This window comes from Triticum urartu, chromosome 1A, assembly GCF_056163025.1.
Source record: "Triticum urartu cultivar PI428250 chromosome 1A, HENAU_Tu73, whole genome shotgun sequence".
Taxonomy (NCBI): Eukaryota; Viridiplantae; Streptophyta; class Magnoliopsida; order Poales; family Poaceae; genus Triticum; species Triticum urartu.
This window is the reverse complement of record NC_141873.1, coordinates 244,698,038-244,712,995: the sequence shown is the minus strand read 5'-3', so window position 1 is coordinate 244,712,995 and position 14,958 is coordinate 244,698,038. Positions and strand designations below refer to the sequence as shown.

Below are 14,958 nucleotides of genomic sequence, written 5' to 3'. Positions count from 1 at the left end.
ACTCCATAATTGTACCGACCTTCTGGTCAGGTACCTCAGATTTCACTACTAGAAATCTATAGCCAACGCTGTTCTTAGCGTAGCCCAAATTAACGCAGTCCACGGTCTTGGGTCCAAGCTTACACTTTTTGGGGATCGGCACGTTGACTTTCGCCAAACAGCTCCAAGTGCGCAAGTACGAGAGTGTCGTCCTTCTCTTTGCCCATTTCTCATAGGGAGTGATCTCATTATCCTTTGTCGGAACTTTATTCAGGACATGACATGCCGTCAATATAGCCTCCCCCCACCATGCCTTGGATAAACCCGATGTATCTAACATGGCGTTAACCAAATCAGTTAGAGTACGGTTTTTCCGCTCGGCAACCCCGTTTGACTGGGGTGAATAGTGAGGCGTCCTCTCATGAATAATGCCGTGTTCCGCACAGAAGGAATAAAACTCACTCGAGAAGTACTCTCCACCACGATCTGACCGGACTCGTTTAATTTTCTTTTCAAGTTGATTTTCAACTTCTGCCTTATAGATTTTAAAGTAGTGTAGAGCCTCATCTTTAGTATTTAACAGATACACATAGCAATATCTAGTGGAATCATCTATCAATGTCATGAAGTATCTCTTTCTACCTTTAGTCAACACACCATTCATCTCGCAAAGATCAGAATGTATGAGTTCTAATGGTGCCAGGTGTCTCTCCTCCGCGGCCTTATGAGGCTTGCGAGGTTGCTTAGCTTGCACACATGAAAGGCACTTAGAACCTTTGGCTAAAGTGAAACTCGGGATTAAATCCAATTTGGCTAGCCGCGTCATAACACCAAAACTAATGTGACAAAGACGTGAATGCCAAACTTCAGATTCATTAACATTCGAATGAATATGATTCACGACTTTATTACAAAAATCAGCGAGCGGAACATCCCTCCGCTCTCATAACCTTTTCCAACAAAGAGTCCATATTTTGGCTTCTTGTCGGCTTCAGCTTTCTCGGCGGCGGCACGGTCGGTGTCGGTGGACATGGTGATGATGAAGGCGACACGGACGTAGAGGAAGTAGACGATCGGAAGCGAGCAGTCGCGTAATCGCTGCCCAAAAATCTATTCGTCCCTCACCCGTACAGGAATCAGAAGGGCGTGGTTTCGGAGACCTGCTCTCCCGTCGACCGTGTACGCGGCGGACGGGATGGAGTCACCGGTGGCAGCATCAGCAAAGGAACGACGGTGGGCGTGCGCGTGAGCAGATGTGATCTGTTCGTGGCGGCTAGGGTTAGGAGACACCGCATACTTATAGGCGCAGCCGCGTGGAGAGACGTGGGCTCGACCCACGTCCGAGTCCGTGACAGCCCACGATCCAACATCTCAGATCGTGGCCCAACTGTCAGAAAACTCTCCGTTAGTGACTGGCAAAAATAAGCGCGTAGGTGTGAGATCGGCTCGGCTCAATCCCGCAACCCGTGGCGCGTCGTGACGAGGTGTGGCGTGGCGAGGCGGGCGGCGGAGGAGGAGTGCGCGAGGGCCTCTTCTCTTCTCAAGCTGCATAGCATGTAGAAGAGAAATCCTTATAAACCACTCCAACTCTCCTTTCATTTCCTTTTTTTTTGAAGAGAACTCTTCTTCCACTTTCGACGTGGGACTAAACTTCCCACTTCATCTAGTGTCATATAACTCACATGAGCCCTTAGAGATTTTTCAGAAATTGCAATATGGGCGTAGAGCCCATCTCAGATTTCAGCAATATGCACATCCACCCACACAAGCAAATCAAATAATTAAATATAGATATGGTAAAACACCAGAATTAGCCACGGGGCAAGCAACATTCATTTAGCTAGCGTGCCTTGTTCATCGGCTTGACGTCCACGATGCCGTCGTTGCCGGCGAGGGCCCGGTACTTGTCCTTCCTGGTGAGGCTGGTGCACTGGTAGGAGAGCGTGGCAGCGATGAGCCTCTGGATGTAGTTGGCCACCTCGTGGCTGGGCCTGCCGCCGCTGCTGCAGGTGAGCTCCGACGGCAGCTTGCTCAGGAACGTGACGGTGTACACCGGGCTGGGGTTCATGAAGAAGTAGAAGGGGTCCATCCCCTTCCACCCCCTCGCCGTGGTGCCGTGGAACATGCCCATCCGGCTCTCCATCGCCACAGGGACCACCTCGTCGGTGAGCTCCGCGAAGAGCGCCGAGAACCGGAGCAGGAACGGCTCTCGGGACGTCGTCCCCTCGGGGCAGATGGCGAGGTCACCCTCCTGCAGGAGCCTCGTGATCATGGCGGCGTCGGTGACGCGGTTACGGCTCAGGCGTACGGTCCGGATCGGCGAGAGTATCTCAGACAGTCTTGACAGTGAGTAGGTGACGGCCGCCACGGGCCGGCCGAGCGCCGCCGAGAGGAAAATGGGGTCCAGCAGCGTGCGGTGCGAGCAGGCGAAGAGCACCCCAGTGCGGCCCGCCGTGCTCCCGGCGCGCGGGGGCGGGCTGCCCTTGACCACGACGCGCACGCCGAGCGCCCAGAACGCGTAGTAGACCCAGGGCATGGGCAGCAGCGCCCCCGCGGCGATGCGGAGGCACGCGAGGACGAAGCCCGCCGGGCACCACAGCACGGTCAGCAGCGCGGCCAGCGGCGTCGGGCGGAGCGCCAGGCGGCCGTCGTGGAAGATGACCTGCCTCCGCAGCTGGTCCATGCTAACGGCCTCCACCGGCGCCGACGGTACGATGTACGCTTCCTGCCACACACGGGAGCAAAGCCCCCCACCATGTTCATCAATTCCACAATTAAAGAGACGCTCAAGATCACTGTACTGTTAAAGACTCGTGCAGTGCGCACTAAAATGCATTAATCGCGTGCAACTAGGACGCCATCATGGTTCATGTCTGTCCGGCCGTATAGCTATTTTGGCTTTAACACCAAACACCAAACACGTATCACCTCTGATTTCATAATAAATGTCGCAGTTTTGAACTAAAACCAGTTTAAAAGTGCGACACTTATTTTGAATCGCAGTGGGTAGTACTTAGCTATCTCGTGACTAATATTTTCTTCCTATCCCGTAGGAAAGGTATTTCGTGTCGTATGCTGCCGTTAAATATGATATGATGTTGTAACTTGTGGGCATGCACTATCTACCAGTCTTTAGATTTAACTTTGTTCTATCCAACTAGGTGCACCAAGCGCTGACCGTGTGTGTGTCCTAACTGTATCTTGTTCTTACTTATTATCTACGTACAATCTTTAATTTTCTTCTACCTTTTATTTTTGAACAATAAAGTTATTACTGGTAGTACTACTACAGGAGTAGTAAATCAAAACCACCACTTACGGACTTACCTACCAACCTACCAGGTACGCTGGCCGTGTAAATGTAATTGATGCTGCCGGAGCTTTTCTTTAATCAATCAATGTTGCGTAGCGCGTAGGTAGGGGCAAGCAAAGCCGTGTCGGGTCCTTCACCAGCACGCTCATAACAGCGGGCATGGGAGCCAAGATGTGATCCAACCAACCATACTGTTTGCGTGTAATCTTAGTGCATCTGTTAGTGCACAATAGGGATAGTTGATAAGTAACTAATTTTGAGCCTAACCTAGGCTCAGTTGTAATCGATGATCACCTTACCTTAATCCACGCTCGAGCTACGCATTTGGCACGGTGTGATCAAGAATGAGTAGTTTTACGGTGATTGGAAGGCCACTAGTTTTTAAACTTTTGATCCACTTTGTTATGCAGCAAGCAAATCAACAAGTAGTTTCTACGTAGTACGGCAGTGTGGGCCATTTTGTACCAACAGTCTAGAACTTAATATTGCACATGCATATAATAGAGCTGAACCTGACACCGTATACCCCTACCACACATGCGTGATGCGTACAACATGGACTCGCTTCGCACTTTAGTATGGCAGAGACGCAGGCATGACGCCAATGTATGTACCATATGCGCCTTAAAATTGCAACTCTGTTTCAAACGCGGCAACGAATTTGCATTGTGGAGTTTTTCTCAAACATTAATTAACCACTTAGGCAGTGAACGTACTGTACAGTACATGTACTACGTCCACTCCTTGCATGCTAATTGCTAAACCATCCAAAGTTGATTCTGAATTTCTGATACTAGTAGTGGGGATGCTACGAAGAATTACACTATGGATATAGAAGGAGTAATTAAGAGATATAATTACCGGCTAGGGGCTAACCTTGCATTGGCACATGAAGGGGTAATCGGACCGGCGGTCGCCGAGGCCGACGTCCGGCACGTCGCCATCCTCGCCAAATATCTCATGCAGCGCCTCGGCCTTGCGTCGCCCGACGAGCACGCCTCGGCGCGTCTGCACCATCCCAGTGGCGCGGCCGCGCCACGTGGCGAGCTCGGTGCCTGCCACGGCGTCGGCTCCGAGGCACTCCCTCAGGAACGGCTCCGCCATGATCCGCGGCGTGGAGGTGAGCACGACGCGGCGCCTGGAACACGCCGAGAACACCCGCCACGCGCCCGGGTGCACGTCCGCGGCGTAGAACCGCGGCAGCACGGCCTGCGCCGCGGACTCGATCGACGACACCCGCGCTCCCGCCGTGGCCGCGAAAACGAGCACTCGGACAGCCGCAGCCTCCGATACGGCGATCCCCAGCAGGGTGGCTAACGGCGCGAGGAGAAGCAGGAGCAGGAGCCGCGGCCACCCGCCGGTCTCGAACGCCACCAGCGCGTAGTAGGGGAACGGGCTGCGAGACCGCAGCAGCGTCCCGTCGAGGTCGGCTGCCACGGCGTGCGAGCCGCGTCCCGACGCGTCGCATTTGTCCACCGACGGGAACGGCTCCACCCCGGCAGCCGCAGCTGCCAGCAATGACTCCATCTTGGTTCTCCTCGCCTCGCCTCGGAACTGGGTAGTGCCTGTGAGCTGCGCTTGCTTCCACGAGTTCGAGCCGCTGCGCGAGTCTAGCTATGTGCTTTTGGGTTGAGTCGAGCCTGCTTCTGTGCGCGGGCACGCCGGAATTTATATAGTGCCGCGAGGGGGGCGATTGTGCTCTGTTCGTGGTGGTGAAATATACGGTTGGTTGGTGAGCGGTAGGGGTATTGTGGTACATCACAACATGCATATGTTTATATTTGTATATCTGGTAATACGAGTCTCATTAGAGTAGAGCATTTTGGAGCTCGGTCTCCATGAAGGCCAGAATTTTTGAAATTTTTAAAACTCAAACTTCTCAGTTTAACTCTTTTTAAAATAATTGTACAAGCATACAAGGATGTGATGTGTATATGGGTAAAATTTCAGAATGAAATACCTTAAAATGCGAGCTGTGAAAAAAATAATCATGAACTTTGAGTATGAATAGTGCATTTACTGAAATGCCACATATTTTTTAGCACTCATTTAACGTACATGGTCCTGGAAATTTACACACTTGTGCATTACATCTCTAAATATATGTGTATTTGTTTAAAAAATGAAAAATAAAATGTACAAATATGTAGTTTGATCATTTCAAATTCGGCCTTCGTGGAGGTCGAGCTCCATTCAACATTTTCGATCTCATTACTCCTATAAAAAATGGTGGAGTACCCGCTTTCCGAGAGCCTCCTCCTCCGAGCCTCCGCAAACGAGGAGGCCACTCACGTCGTCCGTTGTGCGAGGGCCTCCCGTGGCTAGCTCCCTGAAGATCCCCCGGCCATCCGATTTGCATGCGCGCCCCGCATCCGGACAACTTCCCTGGGGTCCATGATGGGTGGGCCGTGGGCGCGACCGGGGCCATAGTAGTGTGTGCCGCCCCCTGTCGGGTTGCGTCGCTAGTGCCAGTCAGCCGCCTCATGGGAGCCTCCGCGAGCGAGAGCGCCCTCCACGCCGTTTGTTGCTTGAGGGCCTCCCGTGGTTGACTCCCTGGCGCGTACCGCGCCGTCCAATCGGCGCAGATGCCCACACCCGGTCGGGCTCTCTCTAGGGTCCATGAGGCGTGGTCCGCAGGCATGACCAACTCTAGCTCTCTATGGGGATTTTCGTCGCGCTCTCGTTGCTAGATTTAATTGCTGAGATCATGCAACTGTTAATCAGATCTTATTTAATACACATGAACATTATTTGATTTGATGCGGAAATTAGTGGACAGTAGAGTGATTATACCTTCATTTGAAGAGGCCATCTTGGTGGAGGGAGTAGTCTGATATTGGTGATGAATTGCAGCAACGTAGTCGATCACAACTCCGGAACCTCGTTGGAGTAAGGCCAAGCCTTCACGTCAACATCCAGCGCGCTCCTGATTGGATTTGGAGTAGTTATCGGAGGGCACTGGTATCCTAAGAGACACCGCGATCAAATAGGTGCAGGGATGCCCTTCTTTATATATAGCGTTGTATCTGACGTGGGACCTAACCATAATCGTAAGCCCCCAATCACAGGCACAAATTGCTAATTACCATTAATTAGTGTTAATCCCATAATTAACTAATGATCCCACTTTAACTTATAGTAATTAATATATTAACCATTTAATCATTTAATTTTCTAACATTCTCCCACTTGATTGAATGGTTAATATCATTAGTCTATACTTCAACAAAGGCATCACACCAAGATAATGTATTCATAACAATAGTATAATCATTACCCAAAATCTATAGTGATGCGCAGCATCCTATGGTCATTCCCATGTACAATGCGACTACTCCCCAAGCCCCAAGAGGACATACAATGAGACCTCGACCATACGCCATTGGACACAAGCTGAACTCGCTCCTCTCCGAACCGTCACTTTCCACATGTGAGATATGGCTACTACCTCAAACATATGTGCAATGCATGACCAGGAACCAAGAGGAAGACCATGGAACATCTAGGAGCATTGGACAAGATGGCAAGAACACCAAGCGCGAGGAACAAGAGAAAGAGCTGACTGCAAGTCACAACCACCGGACGACCGGTCCGTACCGGACGTCCGGCGCCTAGAGGTCCAGCCACCCAAGAAAACTACAGCCGACGCACCCTACAACGCCCGGACAGCCGCCAGACGCCGGACGTCTGACACTCGTCAGCCAGCAGATGACCGACAGCGTCCGGATATCCGGTGCCACATGTCTAGAGAAGAAACGTCGGAAGTCCGAAGACTTCCGGACATCCGGACGCCCACGAGCCAACGGACGACCGTTACCCACCGGACGTCCGGTACCTGCCCGCGTGCAAAGACTCGGGCCAAGGCCCATGTACCCGTTTCGCCCCTCACTTACCCCTTCGTGGCCCTAGACTATATATACTCCTCCACCTCCACCATTTGTTAGCAAAGTGATAGCTCATTTGTATATGAGCTTTGCTCCTCTACCACTCCTCCCCTTGAGAGAGAGAGACCACTCCCATGGAGTTCAAGACCTCCATGTGAGAAGATCCCTAGTGGATTCAAGACCCCATCTAGGGAAGATCCTCCATGGATTCAAGGCCTCCTTCATGGAGATGAACTAGTTACCTCGTGTATCCCCTTTTTTTGCATTTGTACCTTTGTATGTATCTTTGTGTGTTTGCATCTAGCATATGCGTGATTGGATCAAGTCAATTTGAGTGTTTTCCTCTTGTGTGTTCTTGTGTGTTCTTCAGGAATCCCCCTCCAAATTGTGAAAGATCGGCCCCTAGGGTTCCACCCTACATCATCTTGGTATCATGAGCCATGGTTGATCATGAATTTGGAGTCCCTACCCCCGTTTTCTAGCCTAATTTTGTTGTGTTATTCCCCAATTTCAAAAATCCCCACCAAAAATAGCTCCCTTTTTTGCGATTTGTTGGTTTGATGATGTTTTGTTGATTTTGATCCATGGATTGATAGTGTTTTGAGTGGATATAGCTTCCACAAGTTTCCCCACTTTCCATCCACGAAATCTCCTCAATTTTGACCCCAAAATCTTCAATTTCCTCGCAAAATTGTGTCCCGAATCTTGAATCTCGAGTTGACCCCGACCCACCGGACGACCGACGTTTACCGGACGTCCGGACCCTCATGAAGCACTGGACGACCGACACCTTCCGGATGACCGATGCCACCAAACAGAACCGAAATTAACGGATTTCCTGACCTACGTCCGTCCACCGGACATCCGACACTTACCAGACGTCCGTTACATGTAGATATTGATTTCAGCTGGTTTTTGTTTCGGCCATAACTAATTCCGGACTTGGATTTTGACGTTCTTTAGCTCGTTTTAAAGCTATTGACACCCCCTTCACACAAAAATACAACCACCATCATTTGACTTCATCAATTTTTGGAACTTTGGCATCTTTGCCTAGGGCCTTCACCACATCATCCCCTATACTACCATCGACTTCCGCAACCTAACCCATTTTGTTCCCCATAGCATTGGTGGTTGCTTGAGTAGTGATTCCAATCTCCTAAGGTGTTTCGGCTACTTAAGGACGGTTACTTCTTCATCAACCACCACCATAACTTCCGCATAAGCTTGCCCACCATACACTTCCGCCGCCTAAACTTAACCCAATTTTATTTGAGCTTGTTTGAGTTGTGGGTTGTGTCTCCTAAGGTGTTTCGGCTAATTAGGGACAGTGACTTCAACTCTGACTCGCATAACCCATCATTGCACTTCTGCAATTCCTTTGAGCCTCCACAAAACCACCACCGCTTTCCGCTACCACCATTTGACATTTGTCTTTGGTGATTTTGAGTTTGCGGGTTTTCCGTTTCCTAGGGTGTTTCAGCTAACTAGGAACGGCTCAACGTCGACAACACCGCCGCTCAACTTCGCCAAGGATTCGACATCGGCACCTTCACCATTTTGACACCCTAACCGTATGCAAGAACGGTAACCTCTATATCATCTTGGTATCGTGGTATCCCATCATTGTACATTCTTATTGCCATAGTATTGATAACCCCTAGCCCATTTTGAGTCACTTGCCTATCGAGACTAGCCATTGAGTATTGCCGGCAATGTTACTTGTGCACATTAGTGATCATCGATCTACACCTTCCACTGCATACATACCATATCATCTTGGTATCCTCATCAAGGAATCATCATATCATATCTTGTGTCACAAGATTGTTCCCGCATATACACAATTGCTATCTTGGTTTGTGCATTTCGCATAGTGGTCATAACAAAAAAAAGAATAAGCTTTTAAGCAAAAGAGTGAACTAGGAGCTTGTAAGCAATAGCCATAGCATCACACCACATTGCATATAACATTGTCATATCCGACCATCTTGGATCAAATTGAGAGAGACACCAGAACATCATACATATAGCATACTTGGGATACAAAATTTGATACATTTTGCATCTTATAGGTTGTGCACAAGTGTCGTATCCGCCTATTGAGCAATATCATGCTAGCGTCTCTCTTGAATTGTGCAACACGAGCGTTTTCCGTGGATTCCAAAATTTGTGCTCACTCCTTGGTTGCATGACTCCATTTATCTATCCGTGTATGTGTCTCTGTTTGCCATATTTCTATTGGTCTACTTGTTTTAGTTGCTAATTTGTGAATCTATTTCAACATTATTGACTCTTGCTAACATTTTGCATCAAATTTTTGTGCCACTATCCTCACCAAGCTACTCCATAAGCTTTACTTGTGTAGGTGTGAGAATTGACAAGATCCGGTACCAATTGTGCTAATTCCTTGCTACACTATTGAGTGATCATTGATCCATTTTCAACATTGGATAAGGTACATTTGTCTAGTTCTTTCCGTTCTTCCACTCACATTTGCTCCAGTCTTGTGATGGATAGGCAAAGCATTTTATCTCCAGTCTTCGATGACAACGACGGCGTGAACAACTACATCACCATCACTCACATCGTCGAACTACAATGAGCAATGCAAGGCACACAATCTACCTTGCACAAGTGCATCGACAACCTTGGCACCAACATACGACAATCTGAAGCACAAACAAGGGACTACATCGACGACACGTTCGACTACCACAACAAAAGGATGGACAAACACATGGAGGACATACGACAAGTGTTGTCCGACTATAAGTCTTCTTCCCCTTCGTCATCTTCAAGGAGGCGGTGAGTGAGTCACAAATCTTCGGAGCACCCATGCGATGGAAGCGCAATTTGTCAACGTCCACATCTACATGGCGACCATCGTAACATTTGTGATCTACATCATCATGAAGGGCAAGCCACCTCCAAGCATCATGTGCACGACGACGAAGAACGACATCTACTACGAGCTCAGTCACGACAACGACATCATCAACATAAAGATGCTCGAGACATGCAAGCCTACAAGTCCCAACAAGCTCTACATCAAGCTACGGCCAACCTTCAAGAGCACAAGAGAAGACCGCGAGACAAGCACCACCAAGAGGAAGCTTCAGCTACCACAACCACTCCAGCATCTTCGCCAAGTGTTATCAAGGCATCTTTGACTTTTTACGTACGACATCTTCGCCTACTTCCCATGAGTACGCCTACATCGACATCATCAAGTACAAGGCGACCACCTACAAGCAAGGGTGACACTTTCGTCTTCGGAAGCCCCTCAAGGAAGATGGTCGAGCATGGGAAATTCCCTTCGATCATGGAGACGACCCACAAGGTACCACATCATGTTAAATTGTGATCCAAATTCTAGCACCGTGTTGGACTAGACGTAGTACATGAAGGAAATATGCCCTAGAGGCAATAATAGAGTTGTTATTTATATTTCCTTATATCATGATAAATGTTTATTATTCATGCTAGAATTGTATTAACCGGAAACTTAGTACATGTGTGAATATATAGACAAACAGAGTGTCACTAGTTTGCCTCTACTTGACTAGCTCGTTGAATCAATGATGGTTATGTTTCCTAACCATAGACATGAGTTGTCATTTAATTAACAGGATCACATCATTAGAGAATGATGTGATTGACTTGACCCATCCGCTAGCTTAGCACGATGATCGTTTAGTTTGTTGCTATTGCTTTCTTCATGACTTATACATGTTCCTATGACTATGAGATTATGCAACTCCCGAGTACCGGAGGAACAATTTGTGTGCTACCAAATGTCACAACATAACTGGATGATTATAAAGGTGCTCTACAGGTGTCTCCGATGGAACTTGCTTCGGGAGAATTTATATGATGCTGTAAGAATTCTGCAAAAGAATGCAGACTATGAGAACCAAGGGATTCTCCCACGGACATGTACCTGTGACAGCATTAAGGTGCGAGGGAAGGGGAAGAGGTCATATGCATTCTCAGAAGATTTTGAATATAAATCAGTTTAGAAGACATTGACCTCATCGTGCGAAGACATTCACTCATAGATAAGGAGTTGGTTCCAGATTTGTACGAATTCAGAGATCAGTACAAGTGAGGAATCTAACTACTTTGTGAAGTACAAGTGAATATACTAGGCATGTTATGAGATGCAGTATGAGAGAGATCTAGCTTGTGTGAATAGAAACTGCTTATGGTAGAAAGTGACAAAGCCATAGGATCAACGGTGCCATAAAAAGAAAGTTTTATTTACCACACTAAGAACTGCTAGACGGAGTGGAAGATGAGGCCGAGCAGTTCGATCTTCCGTGCCCTAACTTGGCGACGGAGGACACCTACGGCGACGGCGGAGAGGACGATGTCCGCGGTCGGTGTGAAGACGGCGTCGGAGAGGTTGTGGCAGCGAAGCGCTGCGTCGTCGAGGGCTAGCGGTGGCGCTAGGGTTCATGCGAGAGTGGAAGAAGAGATAATGACCGCCGTGAAGTGTGTATTTATAGGTACAGGGGCGGCACTATGTTATTACACAGGTGCCCCTGGCGATTCGCATCTGAGGAACACGTGGCCATCAGGGGTTTGTTCCACGTCCCACGCATGCCTGGATTGTCGGGTGGTCGTTCCTACTTCTCCGGGTTTCATGTGGAGGAATGAGCATTGAAGGTGGACTTAAGGTTTGTCTTTGTATCTTCTGCTGACAAGGATGCAGAGAAGACATTCGACAGTTTCAATAGAATGCATATGATTTGGAGAGATAGAGTTTGAGATAGATAGCATAGAGAGGTTAGGGTCCGATCACATTCACTTAGTTCAAAAGATTCAACAAGAAGACATAGCTATAAGTGAATGCTGTAGAGGACAGAACACTAGTATATATATATATATATATATAATCAACATAGTGAAGATAATCATGAAGACATGTTGAGATTGAAGCCAAACCAAATGTGAAGACATAGCAAGGTAACGCCATGAGTGAAACACTTCAAAATAGAACATTTGGTGGTGGCGTTACCCACCGTATAGGAAGTATTAGACCCAGACACGGCGCACAATTATCGTGGCGCTCCGAAGTCAAATTCCACATTAATGTATTCACACTTAGAATGTACGTCTTCATTGATTGAAGATATACTTTACTTCGTGTGTTGCACATCTAAGTCATCAATATGCATAAGGGTTAGGATGTGTGCCTGATCACAGGACATTTGAGGATTTCAGAATATTTAGCTCACACCGTAACTTGCAAAATATCTTCTCATCCAAGGGCTTGGTGAAGATATCTGCCAATTGCTCTTCAGTGTTGACGTGTATGATATCAATATCTTCCTTCACAACATGATCTCTGAGAAAGTGATGACGAATTTCAATGTGCTTTGTCTTCGAGTGCTGAACTGGGTTGTTGGCAATCTTGATGGCGCTTTCGTTGTCGCGGTAGAGTGGCACTTGCTTCAGATGAATGCCATAGTCTTTGAGCGTTTGCTTCATCCACAGAAGCTGAGCGCAGCAAGATCCAGCAGCAATGTATTCAGATTCAACAGTGGAGAGAGATACACAGTTCTGCTTCTTTGAAGACCAACATACAAGTGATCGTCCCAGAAAGTGACATTTGCCTGATGTAGACTTGCGATCAACTTTGTCACCAGCATAATCAGCATCCGAGAATCCAACCAGATCAAACTCTGAACCCTTTGGATACCATAATCCTAGAGTTGGGGTGTGAGCCAAATATCGAAGAATTCGCTTCACAGCTAAGTGATGCGACTCCTTTGGTGCTGCTTGAAATCGAGCACACATGCAAACACTAAGCATAATATCTGGCCTAGATGCACATAGATAAAGTAAAGAACCAATCATGGAGCGGTATACCTTTTGATTGAACTCTTTACCATTGTCGTCAGGACCCAGATGATGCTTGGCTGGCATTGGCGTCGTGAAGCCTTTGCAGTCTTGCATACCGAACTTTTTCAGGCAATCTTTGAGATACTTCTCTTGAGATATGAAGATGCCGTTGCGTTGCTGTCGTATTTGAAGACCGAGAAAGAACTTCAACTCTCCCATCATAGACATTTGATATTGCTCTTGCATCATATATCCAAACTCTTCACTGTACTTCTGATTGGTGCAGCCGAAGATAATGTCATCCACATATATTTGGCACACAAACAGTTCACCATCATATGTCTTCGTGAAGAGAGTGGGGTCGAGAGAACCAGGTATGAAGCCTTTGCTCTTCAGGAAGTATTTAAGTGTGTCATACCAGGCCCGAGGGGCTTGTTTGGGGCCATACAGTGCCTTGTTGAGCTTGTATACCATGTCAGGATGTTTTGGATCTTCAAAGCCAGGAGGTTGTGCAACATACACTTCTTCTTCAATCTTTCCATTGAGGAATGCGCTCTTCACATCCATTTGATAAAGAAGTATGTTGTGATGATTTGCATAGGCCAGCAGTATGCGTATGGCTTCAAGTCTAGCCACAGGAGAAAATGTTTCATCGAAGTCAATGCCTTCCACTTGAGTATATCCTTAAGCAACGAGACGAGCTTTGTTTCTGACAACTTGACCATGCTCATCTTGCTTGTTGCGGTATATCCATTTGGTGCCTATTATGTTGTGCTTCTAAGGATCGGGATGCTTGACCAGTTCCCATACATTATTCAGCTCAAACTGTTGAAGCTCGTCTTGCATAGCTTGAATCCATTCAGGTTCCATGAAGGCTTCTTCAACTTTCTTGGGTTCTGTTATTGAGACGAATGCGAAGTGCCCACAGAAATTTGCTAGCTGAGTTGCCCTTGAACGAGTGAGTGGACCGGGTGCATTGATGCTATCAATTATTCTTTCAATCTGCACTTCATTGGCAACGCGAGGATGTACAGGGCGAAGATTTTGCTCTTGCTGATCATTGTCGTTGTTAGAAGGAATGTCTTCAGGCTGAGCATTGTCTTCATGTTGATCAGGTGCCGAGATGATAAGTTCTTCTACAGGATGAGCTTCAGAAGGTATAATTTCTTCAGTTCCCATTAGCTTGATTGATTCACTGGATGGAACTTCGTCTAGCACATTTGGCAGTTTCTCTCTTTGTGAACCGTTGGTCTCATCGAACCGCACATCCACTGTTTCAACCACTTTGTAATGAAAGAGATTGAAGACTCTGTAGGAGTGCGAATCCTTTCCATATCCAAGCATAAAACCCTCATGTGCTTTTGGTGCAAACTTTGAGGTGTGATGTGGGTCCTTGATCCAGCACCTGGCGCCAAATACTCCGAAGTAACTGACATTTGGCTTCTTGCCAGTAAGGAGCTCATAAGATGTCTTGTTCAGAAGCTTGTGAAGATAAACACGATTGATTGTATGGCATGAAGTATCAATGGCTTCAGGCCAGAATTTTCTTGGAGTCTTGTATTCATCTAGCATCGTTCTGGCCATCTCAATGAGTGTTCTGTTCTTGCGTTCGACGACCCCATTCTGCTGTGGCATGTACGGGGCTGAGAATTCATGTGTGATGCCCAAGGTATCAAGATATGTATCAAGGCCAGTGTTCTTGAATTCAGTGCCATTGTCACTTCTGATATGCTTTATCTTGGCGCCATAGTTGTTCATTGCTCGATTGGCGAAGCGTCTGAAGACATCCTGCACTTCAGTCTTGCAAAGGATTATGTGCACCCAAGTATATCTAGAATAATCATCAACAATGACAAAGCCATAGAGACAAGCAGTAGTAGTAAGAGTTGAGTAATGAGTGGGACCGAAAAGATCCATGTGAAGCAGTTCGAA

The 14,958-nt window shown here is 47.5% G+C and overlaps 1 protein-coding gene across 1 annotated transcript; it reads right to left on the bottom strand.

Annotated features, from left to right (window-relative positions):
* Positions 1-1,726: 1,726 nt before the first annotated feature.
* LOC125552272 (glycerol-3-phosphate acyltransferase RAM2) lies at positions 1,727-4,951 on the bottom strand. Its single transcript, XM_048715773.2, has 2 exons — positions 4,169-4,951; positions 1,727-2,704 (listed from the first exon to the last, which is right to left on the bottom strand). The coding sequence occupies exons 1-2, from the start codon at positions 4,817-4,819 to the stop codon at positions 1,820-1,822; spliced, it is 1,536 nt and encodes a 511-aa protein (XP_048571730.1). The 5' UTR covers positions 4,820-4,951; the 3' UTR covers positions 1,727-1,819.
* Positions 4,952-14,958: the final 10,007 nt, after the last annotated feature.